The sequence below is a fragment of the Pongo abelii genome, chromosome 10 (genome assembly GCF_028885655.2).
Source record: "Pongo abelii isolate AG06213 chromosome 10, NHGRI_mPonAbe1-v2.0_pri, whole genome shotgun sequence".
Classification (NCBI taxonomy): Eukaryota; Metazoa; Chordata; class Mammalia; order Primates; family Hominidae; genus Pongo; species Pongo abelii.
Genome location: NC_071995.2, coordinates 335,844 through 351,192, shown reverse-complemented (window position 1 = coordinate 351,192; position 15,349 = coordinate 335,844). Strand labels below are relative to the sequence as shown.

At 39.1% G+C, this 15,349-nt stretch overlaps 1 protein-coding gene across 2 annotated transcripts in view; it reads left to right on the top strand.

Moving 5' to 3' along the window:
* Positions 1-15,349, top strand: part of KDM5A (lysine demethylase 5A) — a 112,517-nt gene that overhangs the window by 71,961 nt on the left and 25,207 nt on the right. For both annotated transcript variants that reach the window (XM_024256425.3, XM_063711986.1), the window contains exons 17-23: positions 240-390; positions 1,728-1,842; positions 4,360-4,715; positions 9,570-9,708; positions 11,703-11,882; positions 12,803-12,964; positions 14,759-15,310. In XM_024256425.3, coding sequence (XP_024112193.1) covers positions 240-390; positions 1,728-1,842; positions 4,360-4,715; positions 9,570-9,708; positions 11,703-11,882; positions 12,803-12,964; positions 14,759-15,310 — 1,655 coding nt within the window. The remainder of the gene's footprint in view (positions 1-239; positions 391-1,727; positions 1,843-4,359; positions 4,716-9,569; positions 9,709-11,702; positions 11,883-12,802; positions 12,965-14,758; positions 15,311-15,349) is intronic.

Below are 15,349 nucleotides of genomic sequence, written 5' to 3'. Positions count from 1 at the left end.
GGCTTCTTTGGAAAGAGAAATTTATTTACCTGAGAGAAACTGTCTGTAGGGATTATAAATGAGCACCTGGTTGTTAGCTTTTATTGTGTTGGTGAGATTTTCACAGATGTTTGTTTCTACTAATTATTATGTTTCTACAAGTAGGTTGGGGACTCACTTGAGTGAGATTGGTGAAGATTTTAGAATGGCTTTTTGTGTCTATGGTTATTGTATATGGCTCTTTATTTAAATTTTTACAGATTTGATTGAATTGCGAGTAATGCTGGAAGATGCTGAGGATAGGAAATACCCAGAGAATGATCTCTTTCGAAAACTCAGGGATGCTGTAAAAGAAGCTGAGACCTGTGCTTCTGTGGCTCAGCTGCTTCTGAGCAAAAAGCAGAAACACAGGTAAACCTAAGAAGAGTTTAATTCTCCAGTGTTTTCCTGTTTCTTTCAGCGTAAAAACCAAAATTTCATCTGGCCTGTGAAGCCCTACATTATCTTTGACCTCTTGTGGCCATGTCTCTTGCTTCCCCAGTAGTGCTCCAGTTTTATCTCCTACTATTCTCCCTTCTTTCTTGCTCCAGCCTGCAGTGTTCTTTCTCTTGCTGTTCTTCGTACATAGCAGGCACATTTTTGCTTAGGACTTCATGCTCTCTCTTTACTCTGCTTGGAGTTCTCTTCCCACCATATCCAGGTGGCTTGTTCCCTTACCTACCTCTTTGAAGCCTTTGTTTTCAAATGTCACTTTGTTGGTGAGGGCTTTTCTAACAAGCCTTTATAAAATTGCAATCCTCTTACCCTTCTTTCATGCTTTGTTTTTCTCCTAGCTTTATCATCTTCTGATACACTAATCTACTTATTTTATTAATTATCTGTCTTTTCTTCCCTATCCCCTACTAGAATGTACACAAGACTAGAATATCAGGGATTTTTTTTTTCATTGCCATATTTCTTGTGCTTAGAACAATGCCTGGCCCATAGTTGTGCAATAAATATTTGTAAATGAATAAATAGAAACTATAGGCTGAAGGCAGGTGGCAGCAAAGGGTAACCTTGATGGATGCAGAGGAGGTTGTTAAGGAGCATAGAATTATGCACCCTTGATATAATGTAATTCATAAGTATTAAATTTTCTGTGGTATTTAAATGTGTTGTAGTAATTCCAACACATTTCTTTTGTCTGAATGGCTTTTCTCTAGCAGTTCACATTGGGTTTTTAAATTACTTTGTAAATTTTTTATTTACCATTTTGTTAGATAACTTTTCTTAGAGACATTGATCAGCGGCTCTTAACTTGTCATTGGGTCAGTGACCCCACTTGGAGAAACTAGTAAAAGTTTAGGGACCCTCTTAGAAAAATCATGTACACACAGAATTTTGAAGCACTTTCAGAGGGTTCATTGTCACCTAAGGCAGGTTAAAGGCACTTTCACATTTTAACCTTCTTGAGATACAGGATTAAGTTTTATCAATGAATTTAATATTCCAACTATGAGGAATTTATGTAATGTTTGAAATGTTTAATACTTGTAGATCGAAGGAACTGTTACTTGGAGAGTTGAATCTTTGAGTCATTAACTGAATAACTTAACTGTTTTAAAGTGGCCACCATTGCGGTGTAATCCCTCAAACACTGGGATTCTAGGATTGCTTAGGTTTGAATTCTGAAGAGACTAGGAGCCCTTTTGATACCAGAGTGACTGAATTTTTCTTACTTGTATCTCAATATTATTTCACATCAGACAGAGCCCAGATAGTGGGAGGACTCGGACCAAACTGACAGTGGAAGAATTGAAGGCCTTTGTCCAACAACTTTTTAGTCTTCCGTGTGTCATCAGCCAAGCTCGGCAAGTGAAGGTGGAGTATTACATCCTTTTTTTGGGTAATGTCCTTTGTGACATGGTCCACTGTTCTGGGTTTCACGGAATGGTATATCTAAACTAGTTTTTTGCTCTGATTTTTTTGTTTTCTCTCACATATATGCTGCTATTTGAGGTTCTTTAGTAGGCAGTTTTTTGATTTTGTTCTTAGCCATTATTCCCTGTTTAAAATTCTGTAACTAAGGCTGGTATGAAATTATTTTTTTCTATATTAATTTTAGTTCAGAACCCCCATTTAACATAGATGTAATTGAAATGCAAGACGTTAATTAAAATAATCTGCATGTGTCAGTGTTAATACGTGAGCTTTTAAAAAGCTTAATGATGGCTTAATGAATATGTAAAATCTTAAAAGTATATATCAAATATATTAATCTCCATGATTAATGATCTTTTGATAGTTTAGGGTGTTTTTGTGTTTGAGGGGTGGGTAGGGTGTCTAAAATAGTGTTTTTTATTTTTGTTTTTGTTTTTGAGATGGGAGTCTTGCTCTGTCGCCCAGGCTGGAGTGCAGTGGTGAGATCTCGGCTTACTGCAACCTCTGCCTCCTGGGTTCAAGCAATTCTCCTGCCTCAGCCTCCCGAGTAGCTGGGATTAGAGGAACGGGCCACTATGCCCAGCTAATTTTTATAGTTTTAGTAGAGATGGGTTTTCGTCATGTTGGCAGGCTGGTTTCAAACTCCTGACCTCAAGTGGTCCACCCGCCTTGGCCTCCCAAAGTGCTGGGATTACAGGCATGAGCCACCACACCCGGCCTAAAATAGTTTTTATCAAGGTTATCAACTTGTGAAATCTAGGGTCAGTTATGTTCTTGTCTTACTCCATTTCATAAGAGCATTTTGATAGTTGACTACTCTTTCTTGAATGCTGTTCTTTAAGCCTCTGTGACACCACACTTTCTGGGTTTTTTCTTAGCTCATTAGCAGTTCTTCTCTTACGTCTTCCTTGCTGCTTGTTTTCTCTTTGACTTGACTTCTAAGTGTTGGAGTATATTAGGAGTCTCGGCCCTTTCTTCAGGTGCCCCCACTTCTGATACCTTACTTGCCCAGTGACATTAAATATCACTATATCCTGTTGATTCAATCCCACATCTCCAGCCCTGGATGCCTTTTTTCCCTACAGACTTGTATGTCCAGCTGCATACTCTGGATTTCCATTTGGTGGACTAAAAGGCATCTTAAAGGCTTTTTTTCCTTTTCTTTTTTTTTGAGACAGGGTCTGGCTCTGTCATCCAGGCTTCAGTACAGTGGTGTGGTCTTGGCTCACTGTAACTTCTGCTTCCCAGACTCAAGCAATCCTCCCACCTCAGCCTCCCAAGTTGTTGGGACTACAGGTGCACACCACCACGCCTGGCTAATTTTTGTATGTTTTGTAGAGAAGAGTTTTCGCCATTTTGCCCAGGCTGGTCTCAAAACTCCTGAGCTCAAGCGATCTACTTGCTTTGGCCTCCCAAAGTGCTGGGATTACAGACATGAGCCACCACGCCTTTTAACGAACTAAGTGAATCAAACTCCTTGATTTCTTTATTTCCCTTATACCCCGTGTTCAATATTTAAACAAGTGCTGGCTGCTATTACCTCCAAAATATATCCCAAAGCAAACCATTTATTGTCCTCTCCGTTGCCTAAACTATGCTCTACACCACTGGAATGTGCCCCTTGGATTACTCCAACAGCCTTTCAGCTGCTTTCCCTTCTTCTGCTCGTCTGACATTTTATTTTTTGTTTGGTAGCCAGAATGATAATCTAAACTTTAAATCAAGTCACATCACTTCCCTATGGTAAAAATTCTCCAGTGGTTCCCCAAAGCCATTTGAATGAAATTCAAACTCATTGTAACCTAGAAGATACTGTGTAGTCTGACCTCTGCTTATTTTTTAACAACATTTCTCCATCATCATCCACTTGTAGCAACACACCAAGCTCATTCTTCTTTAAAAGCGTTTGCAATTATTATTTGCCCTGCCCAAACCGTTCTTCCTTCAGATCCTCTTGTAGTTCCTCCCCAACCCTCAATGTAGTTTCGGTTTGTCTTCTGTGACTACCATGACATTACTAAGTAATATTATTGCCCTTCCCCACTCTGGTCATTCTCTGTTGTGCTGCCCTATTTTATTTTCAGAGCACTTGACACTAACTGAAACATTTTATTTCTATGTTCACTGTCTGGTCACCTGCATTAGAATGTATGTTCTCTGAAGACAAGGACTATTTTATGTCTTCTTTAATACTGTGTGCCTAGAAAAGTGCCTGCATCTAAGTCAGCAGTCATTAAATATTTATTGAATGAATCAACTGTATTTTAAAAGTAGGAGAATAGCTAGAAGTAATTACACAAAAGCATATTTATTAACTGTCATATCTGAATATTTGGTGTTATGATGTGAGATTATAAGAGTCTAGAATTGATAGTTTGCCTTGACTATATCTATTTCATACTCTTCTGTATCTTTTAAATTTGTTTTTCTGATTTTTATTTCTTTTGACCTTTTCAGAATCTGCTAGATGATGTGGAAGAGTTTCATGAACGTGCTCAGGAGGCCATGATGGATGAAACCCCAGATTCTTCCAAACTCCAGATGTTGATAGATATGGGCTCTAGTCTCTATGTGGAACTCCCTGAATTACCACGACTGAAGCAAGAGCTACAACAGGCTCGGTGGTTGGACGAAGTAAGACTGACTTTATCAGATCCGCAACAAGTCACTTTGGATGTCATGAAGAAACTGATAGACTCTGGGGTAGGGTTGGCACCCCACCATGCTGTGGAGAAAGCAATGGCTGAACTACAGGAGCTTCTTACAGTCTCTGAACGATGGGAAGAAAAGGCTAAGGTCTGCCTACAGGCAAGGTGAACACATTTTGGTGACTGTTGCATCTTTAACAACTAAGTCAGAAGGTAGAGTGGGAAGAAGGAACTTAAAAGCTTGTTTCATTAAATGGCTTTTTTTTTTTTTTTTTTGCGTTTAGGATTTTAATGTATAAGTAGCATTAGTTAAGTTGTGTAGGTGGGAAAGGCATTTCCTGATGATCCAGGGCCTGAAGGAAACGGGGAGATTTCCTCTCTCCCTGCTTTGGCAGGCAGCTCCTGGAGAGGTGCAGGTCAGTGGCAATGGGTACAGACAAGCTGGAGAGTTTCTTGCTGGGCAGGAATGCCCACAGGCCATGCCTTCAACCCTCAGAGCACCTCATTGTGTCTGGACCCACGAATGGGGTAGCATTGCTAGAGAGTGGGTTCTCCTGTGTCTGGCTCCAACAACTGGTTTATTGTGATGACATTAAATATTTAATTAAATGTTTTGTGCCTTCCCTGGCCAATCGCTAAGTTATCAAATGGGGCTACATGTAGACAGTTTCAAATATGTGCAAACTATTGTGCAGAGTACTTTGTTAGGTACTTCATGTTATACAAAGTAGTATTTTGTTTAGAGCCTATGCTTAGTGACATTATAGTTAGGAAGGAAGAAGTATAAAGCTCATTGTAGTACCTTATTAATGTTAACCGAAAGGTGAGGAAAAATGTTACAGGGATTCAGAGGGGGAAGATCATGGTGAGCTTGGGTGGTCAGTAGAGAAGCTTCAGAGAAAAATAAGAACTTAGGTAGAGCCTTGAGGAATGAGTAGGATTGAAGTGGAAGGGAGGTAAGAGAAATGTCAGAAACTGAGTTTAAGGAATATTTAGGGTGTGTTCAGGTGACAGAAAATAAGTAGGTTTCCCTGGAGTGGAGGATTTATGTCGAAAAGTATTGGGAGATGAGAATCAGGCAGGAGGAGAATGTTGAGTGGCTGTATTAGCATCAGCACCCCATTGGACTTAATGAGATTTAAATAAAGTGTTTATATCTGACTGTATATCAGCAAATTTGGCTGATAATTAAAGGTGGTGTTCTTTGTGAAAGCATTTCTCTAGCAGCTAAGATTAATATTTATATAATTTCTATTGTGAGGATGAGGAAACCGGGGTGCATGGAGAGATCACGTAGTTACTGAGCGACACAACTGAAATTTAAAGCATCTTCCACTTCATTTCAATATCTCTGTGTACTTAACTACTTTGCCAGCCACTTACTTTGGATGCATTTTGATAAGAAAATATTTAGGTGATTTAATCAGCAAAGCTCTGAGAAGCCTCTATGTACACTGGATATTTTGCTATCCAGATGCCATGCAGAATACATACTAAAATTTATTCGTAGCTTTTCCTATTTGAGCTATTCATATTACTCAGTGTCTTCAGATTAATGACAGTTCCAGGAGGTGGGAACGTATTAAGTGGACAAAGCTAAATAACTTTGGAATGTAAAACTATGGTTTTGATATACGTGATGCAACTGGTAGTAGGCTACCAAATGAAATTTCGTTGGTAATAATAGTTAAAAAGTTTGTTTTCCCGGTCTCCGATATTTAATCAGTCACCAGTTTCTGAGACTCTGTCTCCAACATGTCTTTCATATCTCTCTTTCAAATTCATTGTCACTGACCTGGTTGTAGTCCTCTTATATTTTACCTTGATATTTGAGTTTGGCAAGTATTGATGGAGAACCTGCTACATGCCAGGTGCTATTTCTAAATGCTATGTAGACAATAGTGAACGAGACACACAAAGATCTCTGCTTTCATGAAGCTACCGTTCTAGTAGAGAGAGAGATAGATAAATGAATGAATTTCAAATAATTAGTGTCATGAAAAAAGCAAAACTGGTAAAGAAACAGAGGATTATGTGGTTGGTGGAAATAGTGGGCGTTAGACTCTTTTCTAACTTCTGTCAGAATTATCTTTCTGAAACACATCCTTAATCTTCTTGATCTCTTAGTATTGGTTATTAACTACTTAGCATTATTTTCTTGAGATTCTTTCTTTGCCTTTGGCCTTCTCTCTACCTCTAAAATAATGGTTTTCCTCGAGATTCTGGCATAGATGTCTTTCATTTCTCACTCTGTACAGTTTCTCTGGAAATTTCATTTAATTTCTTGGCTTTGTTTGCCTTCTTTATACTGAGGAACTCCTAAATCTTCATTCATAATATAGATTTCTTTCATAAATATCATCCGCCTGTTAGATAATTCCAGGGGATGTCCCACAGATACCTGAAATTGCCTGTATCCAAAGTTGGACTCATTAATGTCTTCCCATATCCTCCTCCTTTGTTTCTTTATTCTTTAAATTATACCATCTTTCACTCATTTGAACAAGCAGGTACTTTGGTAGTTAGCTTTGACTCTTTCCTTCTTCTTTATCCTCAAACTCAGTCATGTTGATTATATTTCCCCAATGCTTCTTACTTTCTTTCATTTTTTTTTTTAAGTCTGCACATGGATTTATGTTATACTCATTCTTTTTCACCCCACCCTGCCTTTTTTTGAGATGGAGATTTGCTTTGTTGCCTAGGCGGGGGTGTGCAATGGTGCCATTTTGGCTCATGGCAACCTCCACTGCTGAAGGCTCAAGCAGTTCTCGTGCCTCAGCCTCCCAAGTAGCTGGGATTATAGGTGCATGCCACCATGCCCAGCTAATTTTTTTATTTTTTGTAGAGATGGGGTTTTGCCATGTTGGCCAGGCTTGTCTTGAGCTCCTGACCTCAAGCAGTCTGCCCGCCTCCGCCTCCCAAAGTGCTGGGATTACAGGCATGAGCCACTGTGCCCAGCCTTTTACCCTCATTCTTGAAGGACTTTTTTGCGATAGGTGTAAAATTACCGGTTGACAATTATTTTGTCTTAGTACTTTGGATATATCATTCTCTCTGCTGTTTTGAAAAGAATCTTTTCACTTGGACTGCTTGTAGGATTATTCCTTCTTTTTCTCTCATTCCACTCAGGCTGCTGTCGTAGCTTGCCTAGATCACAACAGCAGATTCTGTCTGATCTTACCCCTCTCTAATTCAATCTCTATACTGCCACTAGTACTTTGTTAAAATACAGGTGTAACTTTCACTCCCTTACTTAAATCCTTCTCTAGTTTTCTCTTGCCCTCAGGATGAAGTCCAAATTCCCTAACCTGATTTATAAGGCCATCTGTCATCTAGCCTCTTGCTTAATTATATATCTAGTCTTATCTCTTGCCATTCTTCCTCTTGTATTCTGTGTTCCAAACATTGTGATTTTTCCTCTCAGTTCCTCAGACATCTGTGTTCTTTCTCTGCGTCTTTGTGCATGTTTATTTTATTCTCCAGTGGAGCACTCTTATTTTCAGCCCATCTCCTGTGGTGTACCTTTACCAACCCTACCCTGCCCCTGGCCCCAGCTTTCCTGATTAAGTCTTGTTCAGAAAGGATGAGAAAGCTTAGACATCACATTTGGGAAGTCTTCTTTCCCTGCCAAGTCAATTAGGTTCTCCTACTATGTATTCCAATAGCACTTTTACTTTCATTTATCATTACACTTACCACAGAGCATCATAAACTCCTTATGAATAATCTTCATAAGATTAAAAAGTTTCATGAGGCTGGGCACAGTGGCTCCACGCCTGTGATCCCAGCACTTTGGGAGGCTGAGGCAGGAGAATCACGAGGTCAGGAGATGGAGACCATCCTGGCTAACACAGTGAAACCCCGTCTCTACTAAAAATACAAAAAATTAGCTGGGCAAGGTGGCGCATGCCTGTAGTCCCAGCTACTCGGGAGGCTGAGGCATGAGAATCGTTTGAACCTAGGAGGCAGAGGTTGCAGTGAGCTGAGATTGTGCCACTGCACTTCAGCCTGGGTGACAGCGAGACTCAAAAAATAAATAAAGGTTTCATGAGGCAAGGACTGTCATTCTTGCTCATGAGCAATTTCCAGGATCTAGAACAGTGTGTAACACATAGTAGGATTCGTGGATGATGAACGATTTCCGCCTCAGTAGCTTCCCATTGCTTTACGTGATGAAGTCCGTGGGTCTCAGGACTCTGCGTCTTTCTTCCTAATCTCTTCTTCCTGCCCATCCCCTGCCTCCAGCATCACGCCCTAATCGCAGACTGAACCGTGAATGCTTTTTAAGTGTTTCTCCATGCCTTTCTTCATTATATTCCTGGTTTCTTTAACTTCTTTAACTTTTTGTTTGGACAGAATCATACTAATTTAAGGCCTGCTTCAAAGCCTTTCTCAACTCTCCTGGGCAGAATTAATCACTGCCTCCCATAACAGTGAGTTTATAGTAATTTGGTTTTAGTTCCCAGTAGAAGCATAATTCATATCTTGTATTCTGATTCGTTGAGGATAAGGTCTATGCTTTATTCATCTTTGTGTAACTAATGTTAATGAATGTAGTTTAAATGTACATTGTCAACATTAATGGATTTCTGGTCTGTTGTTTTCTATATTGCTATCAAATGTGCATCTCTGACAATTTCAGGTACTGTAGAGAAATAGAGTAGAGGCAGTCTAGAATAGTGAAAGGATCGTGGATCTGACCCTCATTCTGAATCAGTATTTCACATGTGTCCTTTATTACACGAAATGACTGGGGAAAATAACTTTTCTTTGAGTTAAAGTTTTCTTATCCATAAAAATTTATATTTTATTTTATTATAAACTTATGTTTATACATTTTCTTATCTATAAAGTTTTCTTATCTGTAAGATGGAAAAGAAAGATACTAGCTGCTTTGCCTCCCTTATAGGATTGTGGTAAGAATTCAGTGAAATCATGTAAATGAAAGTTCTCTAAACATTCTGAAATGTTACTTAAATGTTGATTTCTCACGCATCCTACTCTGTTTTGTTCTTTTAGACCGAGGCACAGTGTGGCAAGTTTAGAAAGCATTGTGAATGAAGCCAAGAACATTCCAGCCTTTCTACCCAATGTGTTGTCCTTGAAAGAAGCCTTACAAAAGGCTCGAGAATGGACCGCTAAAGTGGAAGCTATTCAGGTAAGAAGGCTTTTGGATTATCCCACCTATCAAGTAATGCCTGTTTCATGGATTAATCTTTTAAACTATTAATTCTTTAGAATAGAATAATCATAATACAAACGATCCCTAACTTAGATCGATTTGTGATTTTTTGACTTTATGATGGTGCGAAAGTGATATGCATTGAGTAGAAACTGTGTTTCGAATTTTGAATTTTGAACTTGTGCCAGGCTAGCAATATGTGGTAAGACGTTCTCTCACAATGCCGGGCAGCAGCATTGAGCCACAGCTCCCAGTCAGTCATGCCGATGTAAGTGTTCTGAGCACCTTTAAGGTAGGCTAGGCGAAGCTGTGTTTCGTATGTTAATTTTATTAAATGCATTTTCAAATTACGATATTTTCAACTTACGATGGGGACATAACCCTGTCGTAAGTTGAGGAGCATCTATAAAATAATTCTAGTAAAGTTCACTTACTCTTTCGTCTGATTTTATAATTTAGAATAATTATTACTTACTGAAATATTACTTGTTTTTATTGACTCCTTGCTATGAAAGATGATGGAATTAGTTATTTAACTCTTTAGCAGTAGGGAATTTGTTATCTACTGTATTCTACAAATTTTTTTCCATGTGCATAAATTACTTTTAAAATTAGAGGCAGAAAAAGAAAATGAAGTTAACCTTTACTGAGCACCACAGTACTCTTGCTACTGTTCTAGGTGTTTGGGAGCAGGCATGTAAGGGAAGGGTATAAAAATAGGACTTATGGTATAAAATAGGGTATAAAAGTAGAGTCTTCCAAATACATATTTTCTAGTTGGAGAGACGTATTTTACACATCTGTAATTTAAAACAGAATGAAGTAAGTGCTAGATAGAGATAAAGTGTACTTGAATCATAAAAACTGTTAAGCAGCACTTACAGTGTTAAGTATATAAATACTCTTAATTATAGAACTGTACTCAAAAAGAAAACCAACTTCCGCTATACTGCTGCCCCCAAAAGGAACATAATCTGGGTGTCAAGTTTTTTTTTTTTTTTTTTGAGACAGAGTCTCGATCTGTCGCCCTGGCTGGAGTGCAGTGGTGTGATCTTGGCTCACTGCAACCTCTGCCTCCTGGGTTCAAGCAATTCTCCTGCCTCAGCTTCCCAAGTAGCAGGGACTACAGGCGCATGCCAGCACGCCTAGCTAATTTTTGCATTTTTAGTAGAGCCGGGGTTTCACCATGTTGGCCAGGCTGGTCTTGAACTCCTCACCTCAGGTGATCCGCTTGCCTTGGCCTTCCAAATTGCTGGGATTACAGGCGTGAGCCACCGCGCCTGGCCTGGGTGTCTTCTCTTTCACTTTCTTTTCTGTTGAGTTTTTCTGGGACCTGCTTAGCTGCCACTGTTTCTTTTCTGTTTTTTTGAATTATTTCTATTTTTTTCCGGACAGCTTCTATGTTTGATGCGTCTTTGACCTGGCTCAGGCAGTAGTTGTTGTCTTTGAATGTCTGAGAATCTTTAATTGGCTGTTTTATTTAGAATTGAAGGACTAAGTCATTAAGTATAGGTAACTATCATATGTTTCCTTTGTAATTTCAAAGGGCTGTCTCTCTACCAGGTGGGGTTTCACCATGTTGGCCAGGCTGGTCTCGAGCTTCTGACCTCAGGTGATCTGCCTGCCTCAGCCTCCCAAAGTGCTGAGATTACAGGTGTGAGCCACCACGCCTGGCCTGCTAACTGTGTTTATATATGTCTGTGCTTTAGATTGTCCTTTGAACTGGCTGTTATATCTACTGGTACTCTCATTAATTAATAAATAAAATCATTGATGACATGTTCATTAAAAAAATAATTTACACAAACTTTAAAAAATAGGACATTGGAAGTTATGTTAATTCAAGAGATGGAATTACATTCAAAGAATAATATTTAATAAAAGAACACTAAACTTTGTAAGGTCTTTCAACAATATATTGCCAAACCCCATAAGAGAACTCAAATTGTGAATCTACTTTGGTTTTTCAGAGTGGCAGCAATTACGCTTATTTGGAGCAGCTTGAGAGCTTGTCTGCGAAAGGACGCCCTATCCCTGTGCGCCTTGAAGCACTGCCGCAAGTGGAATCACAGGTAGCAGCAGCACGGGCATGGAGAGAACGGACTGGGCGGACCTTTCTTAAGAAGAATTCTAGCCATACATTGTTACAGGTACTTGAACTTCAACAGTCTCATAAGCAGCTGATAATTTAAGTAGTAATAGTATTGGTGAGGGTTATTTTCAGTTTATCTGATTACCATTATACAAGTGATTCTTATTAGGTAATATCAGATGTTGACTTGAAATCTGGAACCTTGGGCAGATTGATTTCCAGTTAATCTTGTGCTGTCCCTAGAAAAAGCAGTCGGCCTTGGCTTGTTATTGGACCCTAGTCATTGAAATCATTTTGTTTTGTTTTTTTGAGACAGGGTCTTGCCCTGTCGCCCAGACTGGAGTGCAGTGGTGCAGTCTCGGCCCACTGCAGCTGTTGCCTCCTGGGCTCAAGTGATCCTTTCACCTCATCCTCCCAAGTGTCTGGGACTACAGGCATGCTACACCATGCCTGGCTAATTTTTTGTATTTTTGGTGGAGATGGGGTTTCGTCATGTTGCCTGGGCTGGTCTTGAACTCCTTTGAGCTCAAGTGATCCGCCTGCCTCAGTCTCCCAAAGTGCTGGGGTTACAGGTGTGAGCCACCACGTCCAGCCTATCATTGAAAGATCTTATTTCTCCGAAGCACAAATTTGTATACTCATCGTCCCTTTCATCTTGAGCAGTTGAACATAGTAGTTAAGAGCAAAGGCTTTGGAATAAGATCCTTTCAGGTTTGAGAGTGGACTCCTTAATTGCTAACCCTGTGTCCTTGGGCAAGTTATTTCCTTCCTGAGCCTCAGTTTCTCTTGTTTATAAAATGTAGATACTAATACCTACTACATAGGGTTGTTGTGAGGAATGAATTAGATCATGTGTATAAAGTCCTTAAGAAAGTGCCTGGGACGTGGCTGAACGGTCAACAAATGGTTCCTTTATTATTTTCACTTTTAAGATTTTTTTAAAAACCAGAGTTTATAATGGTGGCTTTATTTTTGTAGGTGCTGAGCCCCCGGACTGACATTGGTGTATATGGGAGTGGCAAAAATAGGAGGAAAAAAGTAAAAGAACTAATAGAAAAAGAAAAAGAAAAGGATCTGGACCTGGAGCCTCTGAGTGATCTGGAGGAAGGATTGGAGGAAACGAGAGATACAGCTGTGGTGGTAAGAAGCTACCTGCATCTTGAGTTTGCTTGGTGAATACAAAACTCTGTAAAGATATTAGCAGACTCACAGTTTTTATGTTTTTAACTTTTTATTTTCATATACTTTGGCTTTATGATTATACATATTTCACATTAAAAATAAATATTTATAATCAAGACATACAAAAAGTTTAGTATTCTGCTCTTTTCCCAAAATTGTCTTTTCCATACCTCTGTTCTTTATTGTTGTTTTAATAGTTGTCTACTGTTCCATCAAGTTGTCCATAGTTTGCTGAGTACAGTAAGTCCTCACTTAATTTTATCAATAGCTTCTTGCACTGCAACTTTAAGCGAAGCAATGTACAATGAACCCACTTTTACTACAGACTGATAAAAACAAGAGTTAAGTTCCTGCAGCATATTTCTGGTCACAAAAACATCATCAGACTTTTAAAATAAAGACCCCAAACACTTCTGATATTAAACACTGAGAAAATTCGAGCTAAACATACATTTAAGAAAGAGTAATAAAAACGAGATAATTATCCAGTTTTTGGTAAATTAGTGAGTGACATGGCATTGGCCAGGAATCGATTTTTTTCTCATCAGCGTTACAATGAAACCACACTGAACCTAAAGATGTTATTTGAGGACCTGCTGTAGTTTTCTAATTTTGAGCATTTTGCCCGTTACTAAGTTTCTTATTGTAAGTAATAAAATGAACTTCTTTGTATAACGTTTTCCTTCTTTTAAATTTCCTAGACTTGACTCTTAGGAATGTAATTACTGGGTTAGAATTTAATATAAGCATTTTATGACTCTTATTACTATTGCGTTTTTCAAAGGAATTATACCAGGCTACAGATTTCCGTCTCTTAATGAGTGTTAAAATATTTGTAGTTGATGAGAATTATGCTTTTTGGAGGCTAGGAGGAATGTGTCAAGATTACTAGGAGCCTGAGGAAATGGAAAATAAATACGAATCTGGACAATAAAAGTAGGGAATTGCATGTGATATGGCTCTTTCTGCCTACAAATGATTCTGTTTTGAAGCCAGTGAAAATATTCTCTGATTAGAGAGCCTGCCTAACAAGTCAATCTTGCTAGACAAGTAGGACTGGAAATTATTTCAAAATTGTTTCAAAGCTGCCAGTAGTTTAACAAGAAAATGCACTGACAGTATTGATAATTAAATTTGTTTGCCTTTATTTACTTTGTTAAAATGAGTTTCATAAAACTCTGTTGTTACAACTGATCGTCAAGTTTTGTTATTCTACTTAAACATGAAGAGGCCTTCCAGAGAGAAATAAATAAATTTGTGTAGGACTTGCCCCAGGGAATGAATTATGAGGCGATAGGAAACTAATACTTTAAGAGTGTTTACCTTGTGCAAGGTACCAGGTTAGGCACTTTCATATGTTATCTTATTTAATCCGTAAAACAGCAAAATATGGTTGGTAGTATTCTCATTTTTCAGAAAACGGACGTTCTGAAACTTGTGCCCCGTATTAACAGTCTAAAAGTACAAGAGCCAGCCTTTGTACCTAGGTTGCTTGATTTCAAGGCATGCCATCTTTGTACTGCACCCTACAGAAGAGGCCAAAGTACTGTACTGATGTACGTGATCAAATATGATAGCACTTTGCCCATTTCACACATGAGGAATGTTTGCATGGAAACTGCCAGGGGCCCCACATTTTAGGAAACTGTTTATAACTGATAACTTGGGAGAAAGATCCCACAGCCTTGAGGATTTGGTATTTTGGGGGTATATTGCAGTGGCTCTTTTCAATTAAATGTTTGTCTTGTACAGGTGGCAGTTTTCAAAGAACGGGAGCAAAAAGAGATTGAAGCCATGCATTCTCTCAGAGCAGCCAACCTAGCCAAGATGACAATGGTGGACCGCATAGAAGAAGTAAAATTTTGCATTTGCCGCAAGACAGCCAGTGGGTTTATGCTACAGTGTGAGCTCTGCAAAGACTGGTTCCATAACAGCTGTGTTCCTCTTCCTAAATCAAGTTCCCAAAAAAAAGGATCCAGCTGGCAAGCTAAAGAAGTAAAATTCCTTTGCCCTCTTTGTATGCGGTCTCGAAGGCCCAGGCTAGAGACTATTCTGTCACTCCTGGTATCCCTTCAGAAGTTGCCTGTACGGTTGCCTGAAGGAGAGGCCCTACAGTGTTTGACAGAACGTGCTATGAGTTGGCAAGATAGAGCACGGCAGGCTCTAGCCACAGATGAACTATCCTCTGCCCTGGCCAAACTATCTGTGTTGAGCCAGCGTATGGTGGAACAGGCAGCTCGAGAAAAAACTGAAAAGATCATCAGTGCAGAACTACAAAAAGCAGCTGCCAATCCAGACTTACAGGCAAGTTTAGGATTTACATTCTTTTTCTATTTCATGGGA